The 17,507-nt window shown below is 33.2% G+C and overlaps 2 protein-coding genes across 3 annotated transcripts; both read left to right on the forward strand.

The window, feature by feature from the left end:
- The first annotated feature begins 2,778 nt into the window (after nucleotides 1-2,778).
- Nucleotides 2,779-6,228, forward strand: LOC143619286 (uncharacterized). The gene is made up of 8 exons (XM_077091249.1): nucleotides 2,779-3,077; nucleotides 3,746-3,871; nucleotides 4,203-4,301; nucleotides 4,475-4,617; nucleotides 4,719-4,827; nucleotides 4,912-5,019; nucleotides 5,105-5,245; nucleotides 5,604-6,228. Exons 1-8 carry the CDS (start codon nucleotides 3,006-3,008, stop codon nucleotides 6,048-6,050), a joined length of 1,245 nt encoding a protein of 414 aa, XP_076947364.1. The 5' UTR covers nucleotides 2,779-3,005; the 3' UTR covers nucleotides 6,051-6,228.
- A 3,298-nt stretch (nucleotides 6,229-9,526) lies between these two features.
- LOC143619287 (SNARE-interacting protein KEULE-like) lies at nucleotides 9,527-15,838 on the forward strand. 2 transcript variants are annotated; one of them, XM_077091250.1, is made up of 21 exons: nucleotides 9,527-9,811; nucleotides 11,611-11,669; nucleotides 11,790-11,871; nucleotides 11,993-12,071; nucleotides 12,191-12,241; nucleotides 12,306-12,402; nucleotides 12,485-12,517; nucleotides 12,648-12,773; nucleotides 12,845-13,033; nucleotides 13,165-13,248; nucleotides 13,547-13,645; nucleotides 13,730-13,806; nucleotides 14,005-14,104; nucleotides 14,201-14,326; nucleotides 14,403-14,498; nucleotides 14,624-14,743; nucleotides 14,881-14,961; nucleotides 15,047-15,231; nucleotides 15,302-15,392; nucleotides 15,468-15,557; nucleotides 15,665-15,838. In XM_077091250.1, exons 1-21 carry the CDS (start codon nucleotides 9,733-9,735, stop codon nucleotides 15,722-15,724), a joined length of 2,004 nt encoding a protein of 667 aa, XP_076947365.1. In that variant the 5' UTR covers nucleotides 9,527-9,732; the 3' UTR covers nucleotides 15,725-15,838. The 2 variants fall into 2 exon arrangements, with proteins under 2 accessions (XP_076947365.1, XP_076947366.1); XM_077091251.1 differs by lacking the exon at nucleotides 9,527-9,811 and having other exon boundaries at nucleotides 11,619-11,669; nucleotides 11,790-12,042.
- The last annotated feature ends 1,669 nt before the right edge of the window (nucleotides 15,839-17,507 follow it).

Consider the following 17,507-nt stretch of genomic DNA (forward strand, 5'->3'; position numbering starts at 1 on the left):
AAAAATTTTATTTACATTAACTGTCTTAACACATTTTCCATTAGGTTTTTAATTTATTTTCTAAGCGAACTTAACTTTAGGCGAAGTTAAACCTTAAGCGAACTTAGCTTTAGGCGAAGTTATCAGTTAGGCGAACTTGGCCTTAGGCGAAGTTATCAATTAGGCGAACTTGGCCGTAGGCGAAGTTATCAATTAGGCGAACTTGGCCGTAGGCGAAGTTAAGCTTTGAAGGCGAAGTTAAGCTTTGAAGGCGAAGTTGCCCAGTTCGCAGGCGAAGTTGCCCAGTTCAGCTACGGGTTTGGTTTTTATCAAGCATTTTGGTGATTTTAATACCCTTGTTATGGTTCGACATCACCCACTAATGTTCCCTAACCATTTTCGGTCGTATATATATCCCGTATATACTATAAAGCTTGGATCTTTAAGCTTAAGGACATTCAAAAGGCTAAACGTTAATAAAACGTAAACTTTAAAGGTTAAGAACATACCTTTTATACGTTCGGTGTGGTCGCGGTTTGCTTGGTTATCTCGTATATAGAAGATCTAATAATGGTTGGCTCGATTTTGGTCTTGGACGTCTCTCTCTCTCTCGGCCGAAATATGGTGTGTGTGTGTGTTTGGAGTGTGTTAGAGAATAAGATGGAAATGAAATGAGGGTTTAGGGTTTTAGCTTGGTTTAGGGGATATTTATATCCCTTAAAGCCCATGGACCTAAGGCCCATTCTCATTTAACCCATCTCAATTAATCTAAGTCCATGATCCGTTCTTTACTCGATATTAATTAATTAATAACGCGAAATCACTAAACGTAACTTTCTTTATTCAACATTATAAATTTTAGGATGTTACACATTATATGTGATAAAAGTTTATATCAGTACTTTTGAGTTCAAAATTCAATATGTGTTATCTTGCAGGTCTACCGTGTGTACTCAAATCTACTTGCAGTAGGAGTTCGTCTTTGACAAGGTATCTTGTTTTTGAGGTGTGCTTCCTTTATGTATAACTCTTTCTACTTGCAGTAGGAGTTCGTCTTTGACAAGGTATTTTGTTTTTGAGGTGTGCTTCCTTTATGTTTAACTCTTTCTTAGTCAATTACGTATACTGCTCTTTAGACATTACTTGTTTGCCTGTTAAATTACTTTTACACACAAATCCTTCAGCACTAAAAGTTTTGATTGTTCCTACTTACCATAACAGATTAACAGGGAAAACGAAACTACATTGTTGTCTACGAGACTTCATGGAAATAGACTCTCAATAATTGTGAATATGAAACTGTAACAACAAATTAAAGCACACGCATATATGATTGATTATGCTTATAATATGATGCATGATTTGCTTAAGTGAATCTTCCAAACACTCTAGGGGACTTGAAATATTATGTGGGACTTGAACGAACTTTACGCTTATGAACTTTAATGAATTAACGAACATTAGAACTGACATAAGCGTAAAGTAAGCAAAGCAATTCACATGCGATTAAATTTCTTGTACCACTTGATTTGCTTACTTTACGCTTATGAAAATTTCTGTCTATTTTTTTTCTCATCATGAAAGTGATATCAGTTGAAAGGTAAGGGCTGCAATGGATTTAGGCATTTGGCTCATCAATTCTGCATCAATGGGCTGCAGTGAATTTATGTTTTTTGTTCATCAATTTTGCATCAATACTTAATAGGCTTCAATGACTCGAGGCATATTTTAGATAAGAAGTATGTAGATATCCTTTATGTAAAACCACGTATGTAATTGTTATGACTTATGACTAACATTGCTTATTTTCAACTACAATCTGTATCATTTACCGCTAACAAACAAAATCAATAACTCGCATTTACTTGCCCGCGTCGCGAAGCGCGGGTACACCCCTAGTTTAGTTTAAAGTTCCTTTTTTCTTTATATTTTAGAACACATGCTTACATTAAAACTTAAATTTGTTGAAATGTGAAGGTAAATTTTTTAGAAGACGATCTATAGTATGATTGATTGTCGCAGGTCGGTTTTTGATTGACCTTGATTTGAAACCTTAGAGAGTTTCTCTTAAAAAACATAACCCTTGAAACCCAGGTCCTCTCGGCATCTTCAGAGAAACCTTCTCCACTGATACCACTTGACACCAGTTGTGCCGTCACAAGAATAGAAACCCTTTGGCATTACAAAATTAGGATAAAACTCTTATTTTGGCTCAGATTCGAACTGGTGAACTCCCGAAAAAAAAACCTAGTTCTTATATTCATTGTCGTGACCAACCGAGCTAGCACATAAGATTTAAATGTGTGTGTGAGGGTAAATGGGTTATTTTTTTTAAGTTGGAAAACTGGATCTCAATAATTCAAGCTATAACATATTAGTTGATGATAATCTCTACTTACACTTTAACAAATAAAAATTCATAACTTTTACTTTAGTTACCAATACCAATAATAGTAACATAATAATCATAGATTTATACCCGATATTACAATTCAAGTAATAATTTATATGTTTATACTTAAATAAAAAGTTTAGGTGATTCGAAATGAGTAAACTAATTCTTTTATTGAACAACACTTAATATCACGTGTACGCCTTTTCTTTCGGGGCTATATTCAAGGTTAACTCCTCGACTGTACCCCTGATGTACTAGAATCGGATAGAATCCGTAAACTTTCGCCTCTTGTCAAGTTCAAACCCGAGATTAAAGACTTGATTCTTCTATTCACACATATGTCCTTCGACTTACCCGATACGAACTTTTGAAGAATAAATTAATTAATATTAGAAAAAGAAATATCCAACTAATTATCTGTCAGCTGCATTCATATTCGGGGCCCCGACCACGTGGTTCACCTTTTCCATCCTCAATCATACGATTCGATTCGATTCGATTCGATACAATAAGAAGATTCTCCGACGAAAAACGATGACCAAAACAACCCCTCGATCAACCTTCAATCTCAATCTTTGTTAATGGCCACCAAATCTACTTACACTCTTCACAATCTTCATCAAATTCTGCAATGAAAGGTGGGTTTTCTGCCCCTGGTGATTACATCTACTTCAAGTCTCAGATTCCTCTTCACAAGATCCCTGTAAGTCTATCGGATTCTCAATTCCTTCCATCTTTTACTTAATTGGTCGATTACAGAGACACCCAATTCGCCAGATCACTGGTTTAGTTCGAATCGATTAGTAATTGAGTTATGTCAAAACCCTATGTTAAGATTTGATCAATTGCACACCAGGTGTTTGATGTATTGTCTCAATGAGCTTGATTATATGTGGGTATGTTTTAGATGCTAATTTCACACATCAGATGGGGTAATTTGCGTATTTGAATTGGTTGTAGAGAAACTACAGATGTTAAACCTTATAACATGAGCTGTAGTTATTGCACACCAAGTGTTCTACGGGTTGTGGCAATAAGCTTAATGTTATGTGGGTATGGTTTAGATGTTGATTTTACTCATCAAATCGGCTAATTTGCGTAATTGAATTGGTTGTACGGTAATCATAGATGTTAAACCTAATAACATGAGCTGTAGCTATTGCCCACCAATTGCTTGATTTATTGTCTCAATGAGCCTAATTTTATGTGGGTATGGTTTAGATGTTAATTTTACACATCTTTGATTTGGTTATAGTAATCATAGATGTTAAATCTTATAACATGAGCTGTAATTGTAAAATGTTGGTGTTAGGGTTAGATCAAAATCTATAACACATTATCAATCTTAAATTGGAGAACTTTGTTTTTCAGATTGGTACAAAGCAATGGAGATATTATGATTTTGGTCCTAAAGTCGTGCCTCCGTTAATATGTCTTCCGGGCACCGCTGGTACAGCTGATGTGTATTATAAACAAATCATGGCACTCTCGATCAAGGTCAGGCTCAACTGATTAGTATGATATATAATAATGTTTGTGCTATACATGGTAACTCTTAACAACTGTTATTATCTTTGGTTGTTGAGATTTTGGAGATGTAACGGGGGTGTTTAAAGTTGTAATAATCAGATACGTTGCAGTGTTGTTTGTTTGAAAAATTCTTATTATTTAATAAATCAGTGCATAGAAATATGGAATGACTGAAACAAACATTCTTAAAAAGAAAAGAAATAAATAATCATTTTTAAAGCACAAATTTAAAAACTTGGAAAAACGGGCTCAATATTTAATTCAAGTGTATCATTTTGTTAAAGTTTTTCTTTTTCAGGGTTATCGAGTGATTTCTGTTGATATTCCCCGCGTATGGGACAGCCATGAGTGGGTTCAAGCATTTGAGAAGTTTTTGGATGTTATTGATGTCCACCATGTAAGATTACCACTCACTATATATATGATAAATCTATTTGATTTTTCCACCATAATATTAGAAGTTTTTGCTGTTACTGTTATTATTATTATTATTATTATTGTATTATTATTATTATTATTATTTTAGCATAAATATTATAGCAATATGTTAAACGAGCCTTTTTGTAACAGATACATCTTTACGGTACGTCCCTAGGGGGGTTCTTAGCACTATTATTTGCACAACACCGACCAAGGCGAGTAAAGTCATTGGTACTCTCGAACGCGTTTTTGGAGACCAAATATTTTGCAGCTGCCATGCCTTGGGCTCCAGTGTATGTACTCATATTATCTAAAATATTTAACTAAAGTAATAAGGTCAAATATATTTGTTATTATTATTGTAATAATATAGTTTTTGATTTTTTTGTTGCAGTGTTAGTTGGACCCCTTCATTTTTGCTGAAACGATACGTGTTAACGGGAATCCCGAGCGGTCCACATGAACCGTTTATTGCTGATTCTGTGGACTTTGTGGTTGCACAGGTGACACTATATAACTCTTTTCTAATCCTCCTTCCCCCAACCCCCCTCTCCCTTCAAGTTGTTTTGAAAGTACAAAACATGCAGGTTGAGACCCTTTCAAGGGAGGATTTGGCTTCAAGGTTGACTTTAACGAGTGATGCTGCATCGGTTGGACCACTTTTGATTTCAGATACAATGATCACCATAATTGACGTATGCTTTATGCATCTTTTGTACAAATATATTGATTGTGTTTATCAGTACAAATTCACTTATGTTATTTTTTTTTATTTTGAAGACTAACGACAAATGTGCAATCCCTCAACAACTCAAAGATGAAGTGAGCGAACGGTTTCCCGGTGCAAGAAAAGCTTACATTAAAAGTGGTGGTGATTTTCCATTTCTTTCGCGTCCGGATGAAATAAATCTTCATCTCAAGGTACATACATATTATATTTATTATATTATTATTAGAGTTGGTTATACGGTGGTTCTTGTGGTTCATCCATTCTGCTGGTTTAGTCCCTATTCCCTAACATTAAAAGTTATTATGGTAGGCTAGTCCTTACTGTTTGAAAAAAGTTTCGTTTGAGTGACATTAGGGATCACCAATGTAATTTCTCAAAGTTAGGGATTAAACCTGCAATATGGGTAAACCAAACCAAATCACTATCTGTGTAATTAACTCTAATTATTATTGTTATAATAATAATAATTATTATTATTATTATTTTTATAGCAATAGGATTTGATGATTTACAAAAGGTCTCTAAAACTTGTAATAAACATGGTGACAGTTACACTTGAGACGGGTCGGTGTAGAACCTCGGGAAGATCTAGTTCCAGGAATCCCAAAACCTGCTGACGATGCTGGTGGCAATGGCGGTGGTGGCTCTAGTGAACCAAAAGATGATAAAGAAGATACCGATGATGCTCCTAATGGGGACGGGTCAAAGTCAAACCCTGGCGGCTCTTCCAGTAACAATGGCAAGCCGCCACTTATTCCCGAGAACCACAATTCTCATGGCTTAGACAACCAGCTGCCTGGCGGCACCACCATGGAAGGCGATGACACTTTTGAGCCTCTTCTTCTAGAAGCATTCTGTGAGGAAAAAGTTGTCTTGGTTACAAGTTTTTTGCATATCTTGTTTAAGGTTTTAGGTATTTATTATCAGGTTCCGTTTAGTTTGTTGAATTTGTATATCAGCAATAAGCATCATCCCAAGATTTGGTTGTCCATGTAAATGGCAACCTTTTTTGTTTGTAAAATATTGTTTGGTCATTGTTTTTATACAACCTTTTCATTTAGTTTTGTTGGTTTTGTTTTTGTCAGAGAACATGTTTACTGTATTTTGTTGATTTTATTGGTTTATGATATTTGATTATAATGTTGATTAGATAAGTAAGTTATAATTTTACCAATGCATTATGTCTCACATCATTATATCATTTCATCCTTTTCTTTTTATCATTATTATTTTTATTTTCTTTTTATGTAAAAACTATTGTATCCAACTGACCGTCTGATTTCAGCAATGCCAACTAACGATGGCTAGATGAGTGGATTAGGTAAGTTATGATTTCAGCAATGCCAACTAGCGATGGCTAAATTACTGTGATTCGGTGAAGGAGCTACTCTTATATCCCACCCAGTACACTTCGAACAAGGAGGAACGTCTTGCTATTCAATCCATCTCGGCGGTCACGTGTTGGATGATTTGGATTTCACGAAATGAGGTTATATTTGAGGGTGCCCCATTTTCGGTGTCTAAGGTGGTGCATGATATCAAAGCGGCTTCTTTCCTATGGGTTAAGCATAGAAGTAATCGCTCTAGCTTGGATTGGGAGAAATGGTATAAATTTAATTTTGTGAATTTTCCGCTTTAAGTCTTTTTCTGGATAGCTGTTTTTATTTGTTCTTTCCTTGTACTTTTCGGGCCTTTTGCTTCTCGTAAATGGTCCTCTTTTTTTTCAATGATATTGGCTTTTCAAAAAAAAAAGGGTAAGTCTTCTGTTGTATTTGTGCAAATCCAACCAAAGTCACACGCTAGGGTTTGGGGTGTGACAGTGGATTTCATTCAGGGCTAAGGCGATGCTAGTGCTAATGGCAAGGTATTTAAATATCGAGATTCGAGAAGACCAATTCTAACAAATCGGTAACACCATATTATCTTACACAACATATTCAAAGCCACATTTGCCAAGTTTGGGATATTAAATCCGAAATAAAATAACAAATGAGATTGTCACGCCATTTTTTAACATTAAAAAGATTTATAGAATATCAAATCATTTTTCACCGGCACAACCATATTTACGATACAAGAATAATATTTACGAATATCTGAACTATTAAGGTATTAAAACAGATACGTGTAATCTTGTATCGTCATGATATAAACATACATGTATGATTATGACATTAAGACTTTTATATCTATCCAATTGATCACATTTATGAAATTATGGTTTTATCAACTCAATATATTTTTAGTTCACGACATGACACACAATTAGTTTGTCTAGTTCCTTTTCCTACCTTCTTTAAGCTTATTCTTTGTCATTAAAATAATATTGTATAAATAAGGCAATGTGGGCGACTGGCCGGGCACTTAATTTTCGGGGGTACAATTTTTTATGTATATTTATATGAAAAAGAAATATGTATATTTAATGTTTTACTCTAATTATACAATAATTGGGTTGGTCTAGTGGTAATCAAAATGTTGTAAGTTTGAGTCTCACTTGAGACATTTTTAAGTTTATTTTTATACACAACCTAAATCATAAAAAAGTAAGCTTATTTAAAAATTTAATTGTTTAAACCAAACAAAAAACCCCTTTACATAAGGCCTAATTTTTTTTTTTTGCTTACAATATTTCGTTACTTGTTAGAGTCTACGGGCTTTTTTATTTCGACTCGGCCGAGGCATTTAAATTCTTAGAGAAGGCCTTGTATATATAACATTATTTTCCAATTGTCACATTGAAAGAAACTTCCATAGTAAGTACTAAAGTATACAAATTGATACTTTGATTTAAAATATTAGCTACTGGATTTTTATTTATTTTTGTTTGCGAACCACCAATTAACTTCTAGAATGGCAACATATATAGATGTTGACCAAATTCAGTTTTAAGTCTCCACGCGCAATATACTTTTCTTTTTATGGTATTTCACTTCACTCTTAGAAATAAAAGCATCATTGTATTAACGGATTAACCATTAACAAAAAAATACAAATGATACTTATAGAGACCAATTATTATAAAAAAATATATTTTTCAAGGGTAAGCATAAATATGACAGGATGCCATAACTAGGATAGGGTAGCCTCCATCGTAACAATAATCGTGCCCTCCAAAAGTCCCATAGCATATCTACACCTTATACTGATATGTGTATTCTAAAATTCAGCTTTGCTATTTGATTTCTAACTATCACAAATCATAGAAAATGTGTTATTAGCATAAAACAAGGAAACATAGTAAATGCACACCATAAGGATAAATATCCTTTAAGAATAACATAGTACTTTAAACATACATTATAATTCAAACATTCTAATTTTAATGCTTAGATCTATCAACATAATATTGTGGCCGTTATCGTCTCGTGAAGATCGTCATCACTCCATAGTGTTAAGTCATGGATACCGAATTGTAACTCAATTGTACAACTGTTGGTAAGCCACCAAGGCACTACCGAACCCATGACCGGAACAATAATCACTCGTCCATAGAGGACCGTACATCCTAAAAAGGACCAAGCAGATTTTTGGCAATGTATTAACTTATTAAACCATTACCCTTTTCTTTACCATATCATTTCATACTTCAAACACTAGATTGGTTTTGAAAGCATATCAACGTTTAAGGATTTAGTATTGAGTATGCACACCACCCCAAAGAAGGTTAACGAGTGGTTCCTAGACCTCATCTAAGCAAATAAAGTTTCTAACAAACAAGAGTCTTGATGATCATGTCCCACTTAGAACACTTGGGCAAACCGTTCAAAGTTTCACATGTGAAATAGGTAAACTTTTTCATGTACACATGCTGATCCAAAAGTGTTAACTTTCGATGAAATCCATAGACTCTTGTGTGAGTCCTGGGTACGTCTTTCGTGTTACTCTACATTCGAAAGTTCATAACTTTCTGGTCAAATCTTATATTATCCGGGAGTTCAAGACTTTCATGTGGATATTAATACAAAAGTTTGAGACATTCTTGTGAACTTTTCATGCGAAAGTTAGGAACTTTCGTTCAACCCAAAAGTACGGAAGTTCCGGTGGTCATGAAACTTACCTACAGAACCCTAGCAAGCTTTAACAATGACGATACTTCTTTTTAATCAAAGCACATCAAGAACCTAAGTCTACGGTTCAAAACACATTAATATCTTCGCATAATCATTCCAAGCAAAACCCTTATAAACTAACACGTTAAAAAGAACGTAAAGTTGTCACCCTTTCTTGGGTAAACCGAAAACCGAGCTTGATAACAAATAATATATTAAGCAAAACTAAAAAGTAAAAACATAACTAAGTTGAATTCTTTGCCTTCAAAAACGATTAATGTAACACGAAAATAGCCATTTCATATTTAAGGAAAAAAAATTCAAATTATCTCATATAAATAAATATATTTTTAAAGTAAAACCATGAATTCCTTAAAAAAAAAAAAATAAAAAAATAATCCAATGGATGCCTAATTACCTAGCTGTCGTATCAAACAACTATGACCGTTATTCAAACCGAAGAATAAATATGAAATTTCTGGTAAGATTCGGGTTACCCACTGGTCAGCCATTTACACCCTCTTATAAATTAAATACACCTAGCTAGCTCCTTGTCCTTAATTAATCTTATTCCTTCCACCAAACTCTTGAATTCTGAGGTTTCATTCTCTTCGATCAAATCAAACATGTCGATGTTGGATTCTGACACGTCTTCCCAAAGAGCTGGCAATGATCATAAAAACTTCAAACAAATCACTCGCCATCGTGAGTTTTTCTCTAAAACTCCACTCCTATGCTTTTGTTGTATATCTAAGTTCATGTGCATGCTTATGTTTTTCAATTTATTTTGCCTTGAAAGATGGAGGTGTTTTATAAGTTGGCATATCACCATGATACATTCCTCCTCTTTAGGATGATAAGAAGGTTTAGAATTTTACTTTTAATTACTTGAAAGCCACTTGTCAGCGTAACCTATGATGTACGTGATATTGATTTCAGTTGGTTAACAGGACAGGCCTATGAGTTTTCCGGTAGCGGGTTTTCATGGTTAAAAAAGAAAAATAACCTTGTATACCAAACTGGATTGTGTAGACCATACCCTAATGTTGAAATCAATAGGTTTAGATGTATTAACTAAACATATAATAGTTTTGCTTTCACAATATTCAGTGATCTAGATTGAATATATAGCTAAGAAAGAAAATAGTTAAAGAGAGACTGCGATTGTGACACACGGGTGAAATTATTAAACGAACCGCAACAGCCACTCAATGTGTTTTAGTGGATATAAATGGAATTGTGTATGATTAGTTTTGTGAAAGAAACTAAGAAGGCAAAGAAGTGTACAAAATGGATAGGTGAACCGCATAGAAAGAAGTCAAAAGAATTAAGCATTCCTCTAGTATATATCTTAATCTTAAATACATATATAAACGAAATCGATTTCCTTAAATTCTCTCAAGCAACCGGATTGCTTTATTTGTAAATGAAAGTTTCTCATGCATTTGACCCGAATTCGCGAGTATGGGTCTCATCAAACCAAAATAGCTCTTAAACGGGTTAAGCATCTCATTATATTAAAAATTAATCCATCAAATATCTGATATGAAAATCCATAAAATATGGATATACTAAAAATTAAATACGATTTTTGTTAAAGAAAGATATAATTTATAATTAAGAAATAATTTATAGTAAAAAAAAGCGGGTTATGGGTCTCAACAAACTCATATATCTCTTAAACCATGTTATAACATCATATTTATTTGTGAAACATTTTCATCATCAAATCCTAAGTATATTATTAACTTCCTTACAATAGATAAAATTAAAATTCTAAAAAGTATATAAATATTAAAAACGAATAATGTAAAACAACCCCGTAATACATGAGTTAAAAGCTAGTATAGTATATATAATCTCGGTAAACATAATACTTGAAAAGATCTGTAAGTACATGTATAACATTTCACTTAAATAATAAAATTCACACTGTATATATATGATATTAAGTAAATATTATTTTATTTAAAAATAACTTAAATATAATTCATGTAAGATTACTTGAGATGAACAAGTATATTATTCAACTTACAATATTTTTGGATACTAGCATATTTAAATCACATTTAATTATTGTATGTCTGTTCCTTGTGCATGCAAGAGTACTGTATGTAATGTGTTACGAGCCATATCAAGTTTGAATGCAACCTGTTGGCTACATTCATCATCAATGAAGTTAAACCAACTATCATTTATTAGTATTAGTTCATAACAGTTATCTTAATTTTTAGAATAACTTACTGATCATGAACTTAATCAAAAATGTCCAACTAAGAACTTCTATTTACACTATTGATCGATTTTTAATGAATTTTTTTAAAAAAAGGAAAAGACTTTCTATTTACCAATGCAAATATAAATCAATTTCTTTGCTTTTGAACATCTATAATATACATGGGTTCATAATACAGTTGTTAGTTATACATCTATAATCATACATACATGGGCTCTTTTGTTACTATGCTCATAATTAGCTTTGTTATTTTTCGTACATTGCACAGGATTATTATATGAAATGATCAGATCAGCCAAAAGACCCGACTCAAAATCAAATTGGAAGGTATAACCTTTATGACCATACAATTTTCTTAGATCATTAACTATAATAAAGTGGTCATGTAACAAATTTTTTGATCAAAGGTCCTCTTTATTTTGTTAGTATCTGACATCAGTTCTTTAGGTACTCGTAACGGACAAAGTTACTCGTAAAATTCTGTCACACTCATGCACGATGTCTGAATTAACAGAAGAAGGAGTTTCATGTAAGATAGAAATTAACATCAGTCTCAGAAAATGTCACTATTGTTTATATAATAGTCACATTTTCTGGTCATATTTCTAATTTTTTGGACACACAAAAATGTTATAAAATCTCTTTTTCAGTGGTGGAAGAAATAAACAAGCGAAGACAACCATTGCCAAACTTGGATGCAGTATATTTCATCCAGCCAACAATAGAGAAGTAAATATTATTATTATTATTATTATTATTATTATTATTATTATTAGTTTTATAAAAGGATTAAGTGATATGCAACTAGGAAGTATGTTTATATGATATTTTCATGCTTCTGTTTGCAGTGTTATCATCCTGTTATCCGACATGGCCGGCAAGACTCCGCTATATAGAGAGTATGTCAAAAGTTAAATATATATTTTTCATTTTACTATTGATCAACTGTCTCTTTGATTTCAGGGCTTACATCTTCTTTAGTTCAACAGTTCCAAAAGAACTCGTTGCTCGTATCAAAAGGGAGCCAACCATAAGGTCCCGCTTCCGTGCCATGAAGGAGGTTAAACTATTTTTCCTTGCTCCTTTTTTCGATTTATATAAATAAATTTGTTATTTTATTAACTTCTTATGGGGATTTACAGTTGAACTTGGAGTATGTTGTCATTGATAGCCAGGTATATGATGTTGATTATACAAATTGGACTCATTATATAATAATCTTAAGTTTAGTTCATTGTTTGTCATTATTAAATAATGTAACTATTTAATAACAATATTCTGACTTGTGAAATTAATTCGATACAGTGTTTCATTACTGATTATGATAAGGCCTTGGAAGACCTTTATGTGGATAAAGAGATTAACCAAAAAGGAGATGAATGTCTAACTGCAATGGCCAACCGAATTGCAACTGCTTTTGCTTCAATGTCGGTAGGTAATTCTGCCATATTCACTTATTTCCAAATACATTTGTAGCCTATAAGCGCGCTTTTATGTTTCAGGAGTTCCCATTTGTTCGTTACCGAGCAGCCAAATCCCTTGAACTTACAACAATGACAACATTTAGTGATCTTATCCCAACAAAACTTGCTTCTGAGGTTTGGCATTGTCTTATGACATATAAAACTCTCGACAGCTTTCCACAGACCGAAACATGCGAGTTGCTTATCGTAGATAGATCAATAGATCAGGTTTTTTTTTTCTAAATAAGTTACTTTTGTTTTTTTTTCTTTGCTAATGAAATAAAAAGTTTGAATACAGAGTGGTTTCAACTTTTAATATACACTCTGCAGCCTCTTATATTTAAATTTGTTCTTTGTAGATTGCACCTATCATTCATGAATGGACATATGATGCCATGTGCCATGATTTATTAGAAATGGATGGGAATAAGTATGTTCATGAGGTTAGTCAGACTGCAGGGTAATGTGTCATAATAAGCTCGGGTTAAAACACGTCACTTTTTAGTACCGCTTAGATTTAAGACGACCCGTAAACACTTCTTTCTTCATTTCTACTTCTTTACGAATATTTAATGCATTAAATTTGATTAAAAAAACATCTTATGCATCTTAAATCTAACCTGTTAGACTCATTTGAGCTTTAGAATAACCCAAATCGCGCATTCATAATTAAGTATGTGATTTGAAATTTCCATAAGATTTCTTGACCAAGCTTATGCTAGTTTGCTATTGTATGCTTAGGTTCCAAACGGAACGGGTGGTTTTGAAAGGAAAGAGGTCCTTCTTGATCAGGAACATGATCCAGTATGGCTAGAGCTCCGCCATTCACACATAGCAGATGTAATATGTTATGTCTATACAACATTTTACTTTAGTTTTTAAAATTACAATTATATGGTTTTTAGATTAAGGGTACCTTGACAGGCAACTGATCGGTTACATGACAAATTAACAAATTTCATGTCAAAGAATAAAGCTGCACAGATGCATCAAGGTTCAAGGTATGTTTGCATATTCTTATGGCGAAACCAAACATTTTATGGTTTACAAAATTATAGTTTGTTAATTGTTTTTAAGTGTCCTGTTAACATGAGAAACTTGATAGCGTGAAATTACCCTTCTTTTTATTGCATATAAATCTGACTTGGTTACTATTGTTATTTGCTAATTGTTTTATTCTTTTTTTTTGTCCTCTGCAGAGAAGGCGATCACGAGTTATCTACTCATGATTTGCAAAAGCTTGTTCAATCATTGCCACAATATAGTGAACAAAAGGAGAAACTATCCCTGCATGCTGATGTAAGTCTTGAAACAGCTCATCTTTCCTAACAATGCCATTTTTTATTTTATTTTTTGATTTCTAAGATGACACAAAATCTGGTTCGACTGAAATAGATCGCTGCGAAGATTCACAATATTCGTCGTAAGACAGCACTTATCGATGTGGGGAAACTGGAGCAGGATCTAGTATTTGGAGATGCAGGAACCAAAGATGTCATTAACTTTCTTAAAGAACAAACGGTGGGAAAATGTTATTACTGCGTCTAGTGTTTCAGGGGCTGATGTTCTTACTTGTTTAAGATGCCTATTCATGCAGGATATAACACATGAATGCAAGGTGAGATTATTAATGATCTATGCAGCAACTCGTCCCCGGAAGTTTGAGAGTGAAAAACTTAGAAAGTTAATGGATGTAAGGATTTCTTTCATCATTTTAATTTCATAATCTGGGTACTTTTTGTGTTAAATGTATACAACATTTTCACTTGTATATTTAGTTTTTTTAAAATTTATTTTTGGTCATTTTTTGGTTTTCAGTTAGCAAACCTATCACCTGATGATATGAATGCTGTTTACAATATGAGATTTCTCGCTGCAGCACCCGAATCCAAGATGACAGCCTTCACCAATGCCTTCTCTTTAAAAATTCATCATAAGGTATATACATGACGCAATTCGATGTATCGGTGGTAAAATGGGCTTGGTATTGGGTTTGGGTCAAATAAGCGGGTCAAAACCGCCACCTCTAACTCCACGTGCGGTTTGTTGACTTCCATTTTTTAATATGAATTCAGAAGAAGAAGCATAGTCTTAGAACCGATCGTCCCGGTGAAGAACCAGCTTTGCAATTATCGCGCTTTCGTCCCATGATTGAGGTATGGTGTGACAAACCAATCTCCAAATAAATGAAACAAGTCTTACAAATATTATTAAAAACCATATTAATAATTAACTTTTCAGGAACTGATTGAAAAACTTAGCAAAAATGAACTTCCAATGAATGAATATCCATGCATAAATGACCCAACTCCAACTAACTTGAATGGGGCTCCGCATTCTGCCTCAGCACGTGTACATGATATCCCTGGTCGGTCAATGAGATCGAGACCATCAACATGGGCTAGACCCCGCTCTTCTGATGAAAGGTATACATAGTTTGTATATATGATTTCTTCCATTATTATTGTTACTGAAAGTGAAGTGAGTTTTATGCAGTGATCCAGTCCTGAGTCGCACGACTCGTGAGGTCAAGAAGATGGGTAAACGTATTTTTGTTTTCATTGTTGGTGGTGCAACTAGATCAGAGGTGAGAATTATCATCTTTTTTTTTTGAAAGTAGCAAATGTTTGTATTTTTTTTCTAACATTTTCATTTCTTTCAGCTGCGGGTTTGTCACGAGTTAACAACAAAACTAAGAAGAGAAATCATTTTAGGTTCATCTAGTCTTGATGATCCTGCTCAATTTGTTGAGGTAGCGTGTGATTCTTTATTTACTTATTTATTTAGTTATTAATGGAACTAATAATAATGATGATGGTAATATATACAACATTGCTGGGTCTCTGTTTTTCCTTGCAGAAAGTGAAGTCGCTGACTCCAAACGACAACGAGATCTCGTTGGATGATCTTGGAATCTAGAGATTGAAATTTGAATATATTCAGTTTTGGAACATAAACAGTTGTCATTATTTGATTCTTTTTCCCATCATTTAAGTTAAAAATCATCTATGTAAAGCTGTTTTCTTATGTATATTTGTACTTTGTAGCATATGGACATGGATTCAAATATTTGTATGTGTTTATGGATAATATAATTAAAGATGAACAAAAATTAAAGATAATATGTCTACACGAGGATCACTACGCACGATTAAAAATACACAATTCGAGCCACAATAGGTGAAATGCAACCCTCGTTGTGATCTATGGAGGATGTCTACCAACAATGGCGGATGGCTTTAGGCTCGTTCACTACCCAACACATCTTCATGTAGTTATCTGACTGTTCCCATGACTCCATGAGGGTTATAATTATGGAGAGTGAAATATATATATATATATATATTTTTTGAACGGCCAACTAAGTAACGCCGGGTACTCCGTACGCGGCTTCCATTGGCTAAAGGTAGCTCGAGCCGGCCACTAGTCCGGACGGACAGAGCCCCTAGCGGTCCACCTGTTGAGGGATTCACCGGATAAAACTTGACCCCCACGCCCGCCAAATGGCACGACAACGAGGAGCCGGTAAAACCGAGTGAGATCAGGACTCGAACCCTGGCAAGCCAGGGTCATCCCTCATATCTCCCATATAAATTGGTGATAGTGAGGTTTGAATCCTTTACCTCTCACTAGTAAAGTGAGTGCTCTACCATTGAGCCACATCCAATTTGATAGAGAGAAATATATGAATAAAGCATCTTACACATGTATAAAGATAAAAGAAATATATGCAAAAATAAAGATGATATTATGTAAAGACAATATAAATATATTCTTTCACAACAATTTATAATTAACTTTTATTTGTGTTATTGCTAATTCAACTATAAGAAACAAAGGAGATGATTTGAAAAATGTTTTTGATAAGATTTGTTATTTAAAGGGTACCAAACATGATTAAACAACTATAATAGACATGAGGAATTTATCTTATTCATATGCTTTATATGATAGAATGGGTTTTATTATTATTATTTAACAAATGAGTTGTCTTATCTCCAATAGTTTATTCATAACATTTTATCATCAATGATAATTAAATTAGATGAGTGCCCGCATGATGTAACGGGTCTTTGAACGCAAATCTATTAATCACGTAACAATTATGAGTGTTCATTGTTTGGTTTAAAACCTTGAAACTGGTCATCGGTTGGGTTGTTTACTTTCAGTCGCTTTTTTTTGCTTCTTTTGTCCTTTCAAGTATCATATTTTGACTTAGTTGGAATTGATTATACAATTATATTAATAATTATTTTAAACAAATTTTATTATCAAAGCTTAAACTCTTAAACCAAACAAGAACCAGGCCGTTAATAACAGTTTGGTTACAATTTTTAATGGTTTAGTTTTCGTTTAAAAACAATCAAAACCGGCATTGAACACCCATACGTAACATATTAATTTTTACAATTGAAAAAATTATAATAATATTATATACAAATTAAAGAGAATAAAATACTCGTTTTTAAGGTGCAATATTTTTACAAAAATATTAACATATGAAAAACTTATTGTCGTTTAAAAATCATGGGTGAAAAGTTGGTTTAAAGTTGAAACTAAAAACATGATATGATTAAAGATGAGGGAGCAAACTTGTTAGTTGAGTGAATTGTGTTTAAATGACAAGTTTATCCTTAATTACATATGTACTTAATGATTTAAGTGTCGTAAATTACTTAAAAATGAATGTCTTAATTTGCCT

The sequence above is a fragment of the Bidens hawaiensis genome, unplaced genomic scaffold (genome assembly GCF_021521415.1).
Source record: "Bidens hawaiensis isolate Kalapana, Puna unplaced genomic scaffold, B.hawaiensis_p1.1 tig00002423_1, whole genome shotgun sequence".
NCBI lineage: Eukaryota > Viridiplantae > Streptophyta > Magnoliopsida > Asterales > Asteraceae > Bidens > Bidens hawaiensis.

What these genes read in the sequence shown, in the direction of transcription:
- LOC143619287 (XM_077091250.1), top strand. Translation starts at nt 9,733, where the DNA reads ATGTCGATGTTGGATTCTGACACGTCTTCCCAAAGAGCTGGCAATGAT. An exon ending in CAGATGCATCAAGGTTCAAG is followed by an intron (nt 13,807 to 14,004) that starts GTATGTTTGCAT and finishes TGTCCTCTGCAG; the next exon opens with AGAAGGCGATCACGAGTTAT. An exon ending in ATCCTGCTCAATTTGTTGAG is followed by an intron (nt 15,558 to 15,664) that starts GTAGCGTGTGAT and finishes TTTTCCTTGCAG; the next exon opens with AAAGTGAAGTCGCTGACTCC.
- LOC143619286 (XM_077091249.1), top strand. Translation starts at nt 3,006, where the DNA reads ATGAAAGGTGGGTTTTCTGCCCCTGGTGATTACATCTACTTCAAGTCT. An exon ending in TGGACTTTGTGGTTGCACAG is followed by an intron (nt 4,828 to 4,911) that starts GTGACACTATAT and finishes CAAAACATGCAG; the next exon opens with GTTGAGACCCTTTCAAGGGA. An exon ending in AAATAAATCTTCATCTCAAG is followed by an intron (nt 5,246 to 5,603) that starts GTACATACATAT and finishes ACATGGTGACAG; the next exon opens with TTACACTTGAGACGGGTCGG.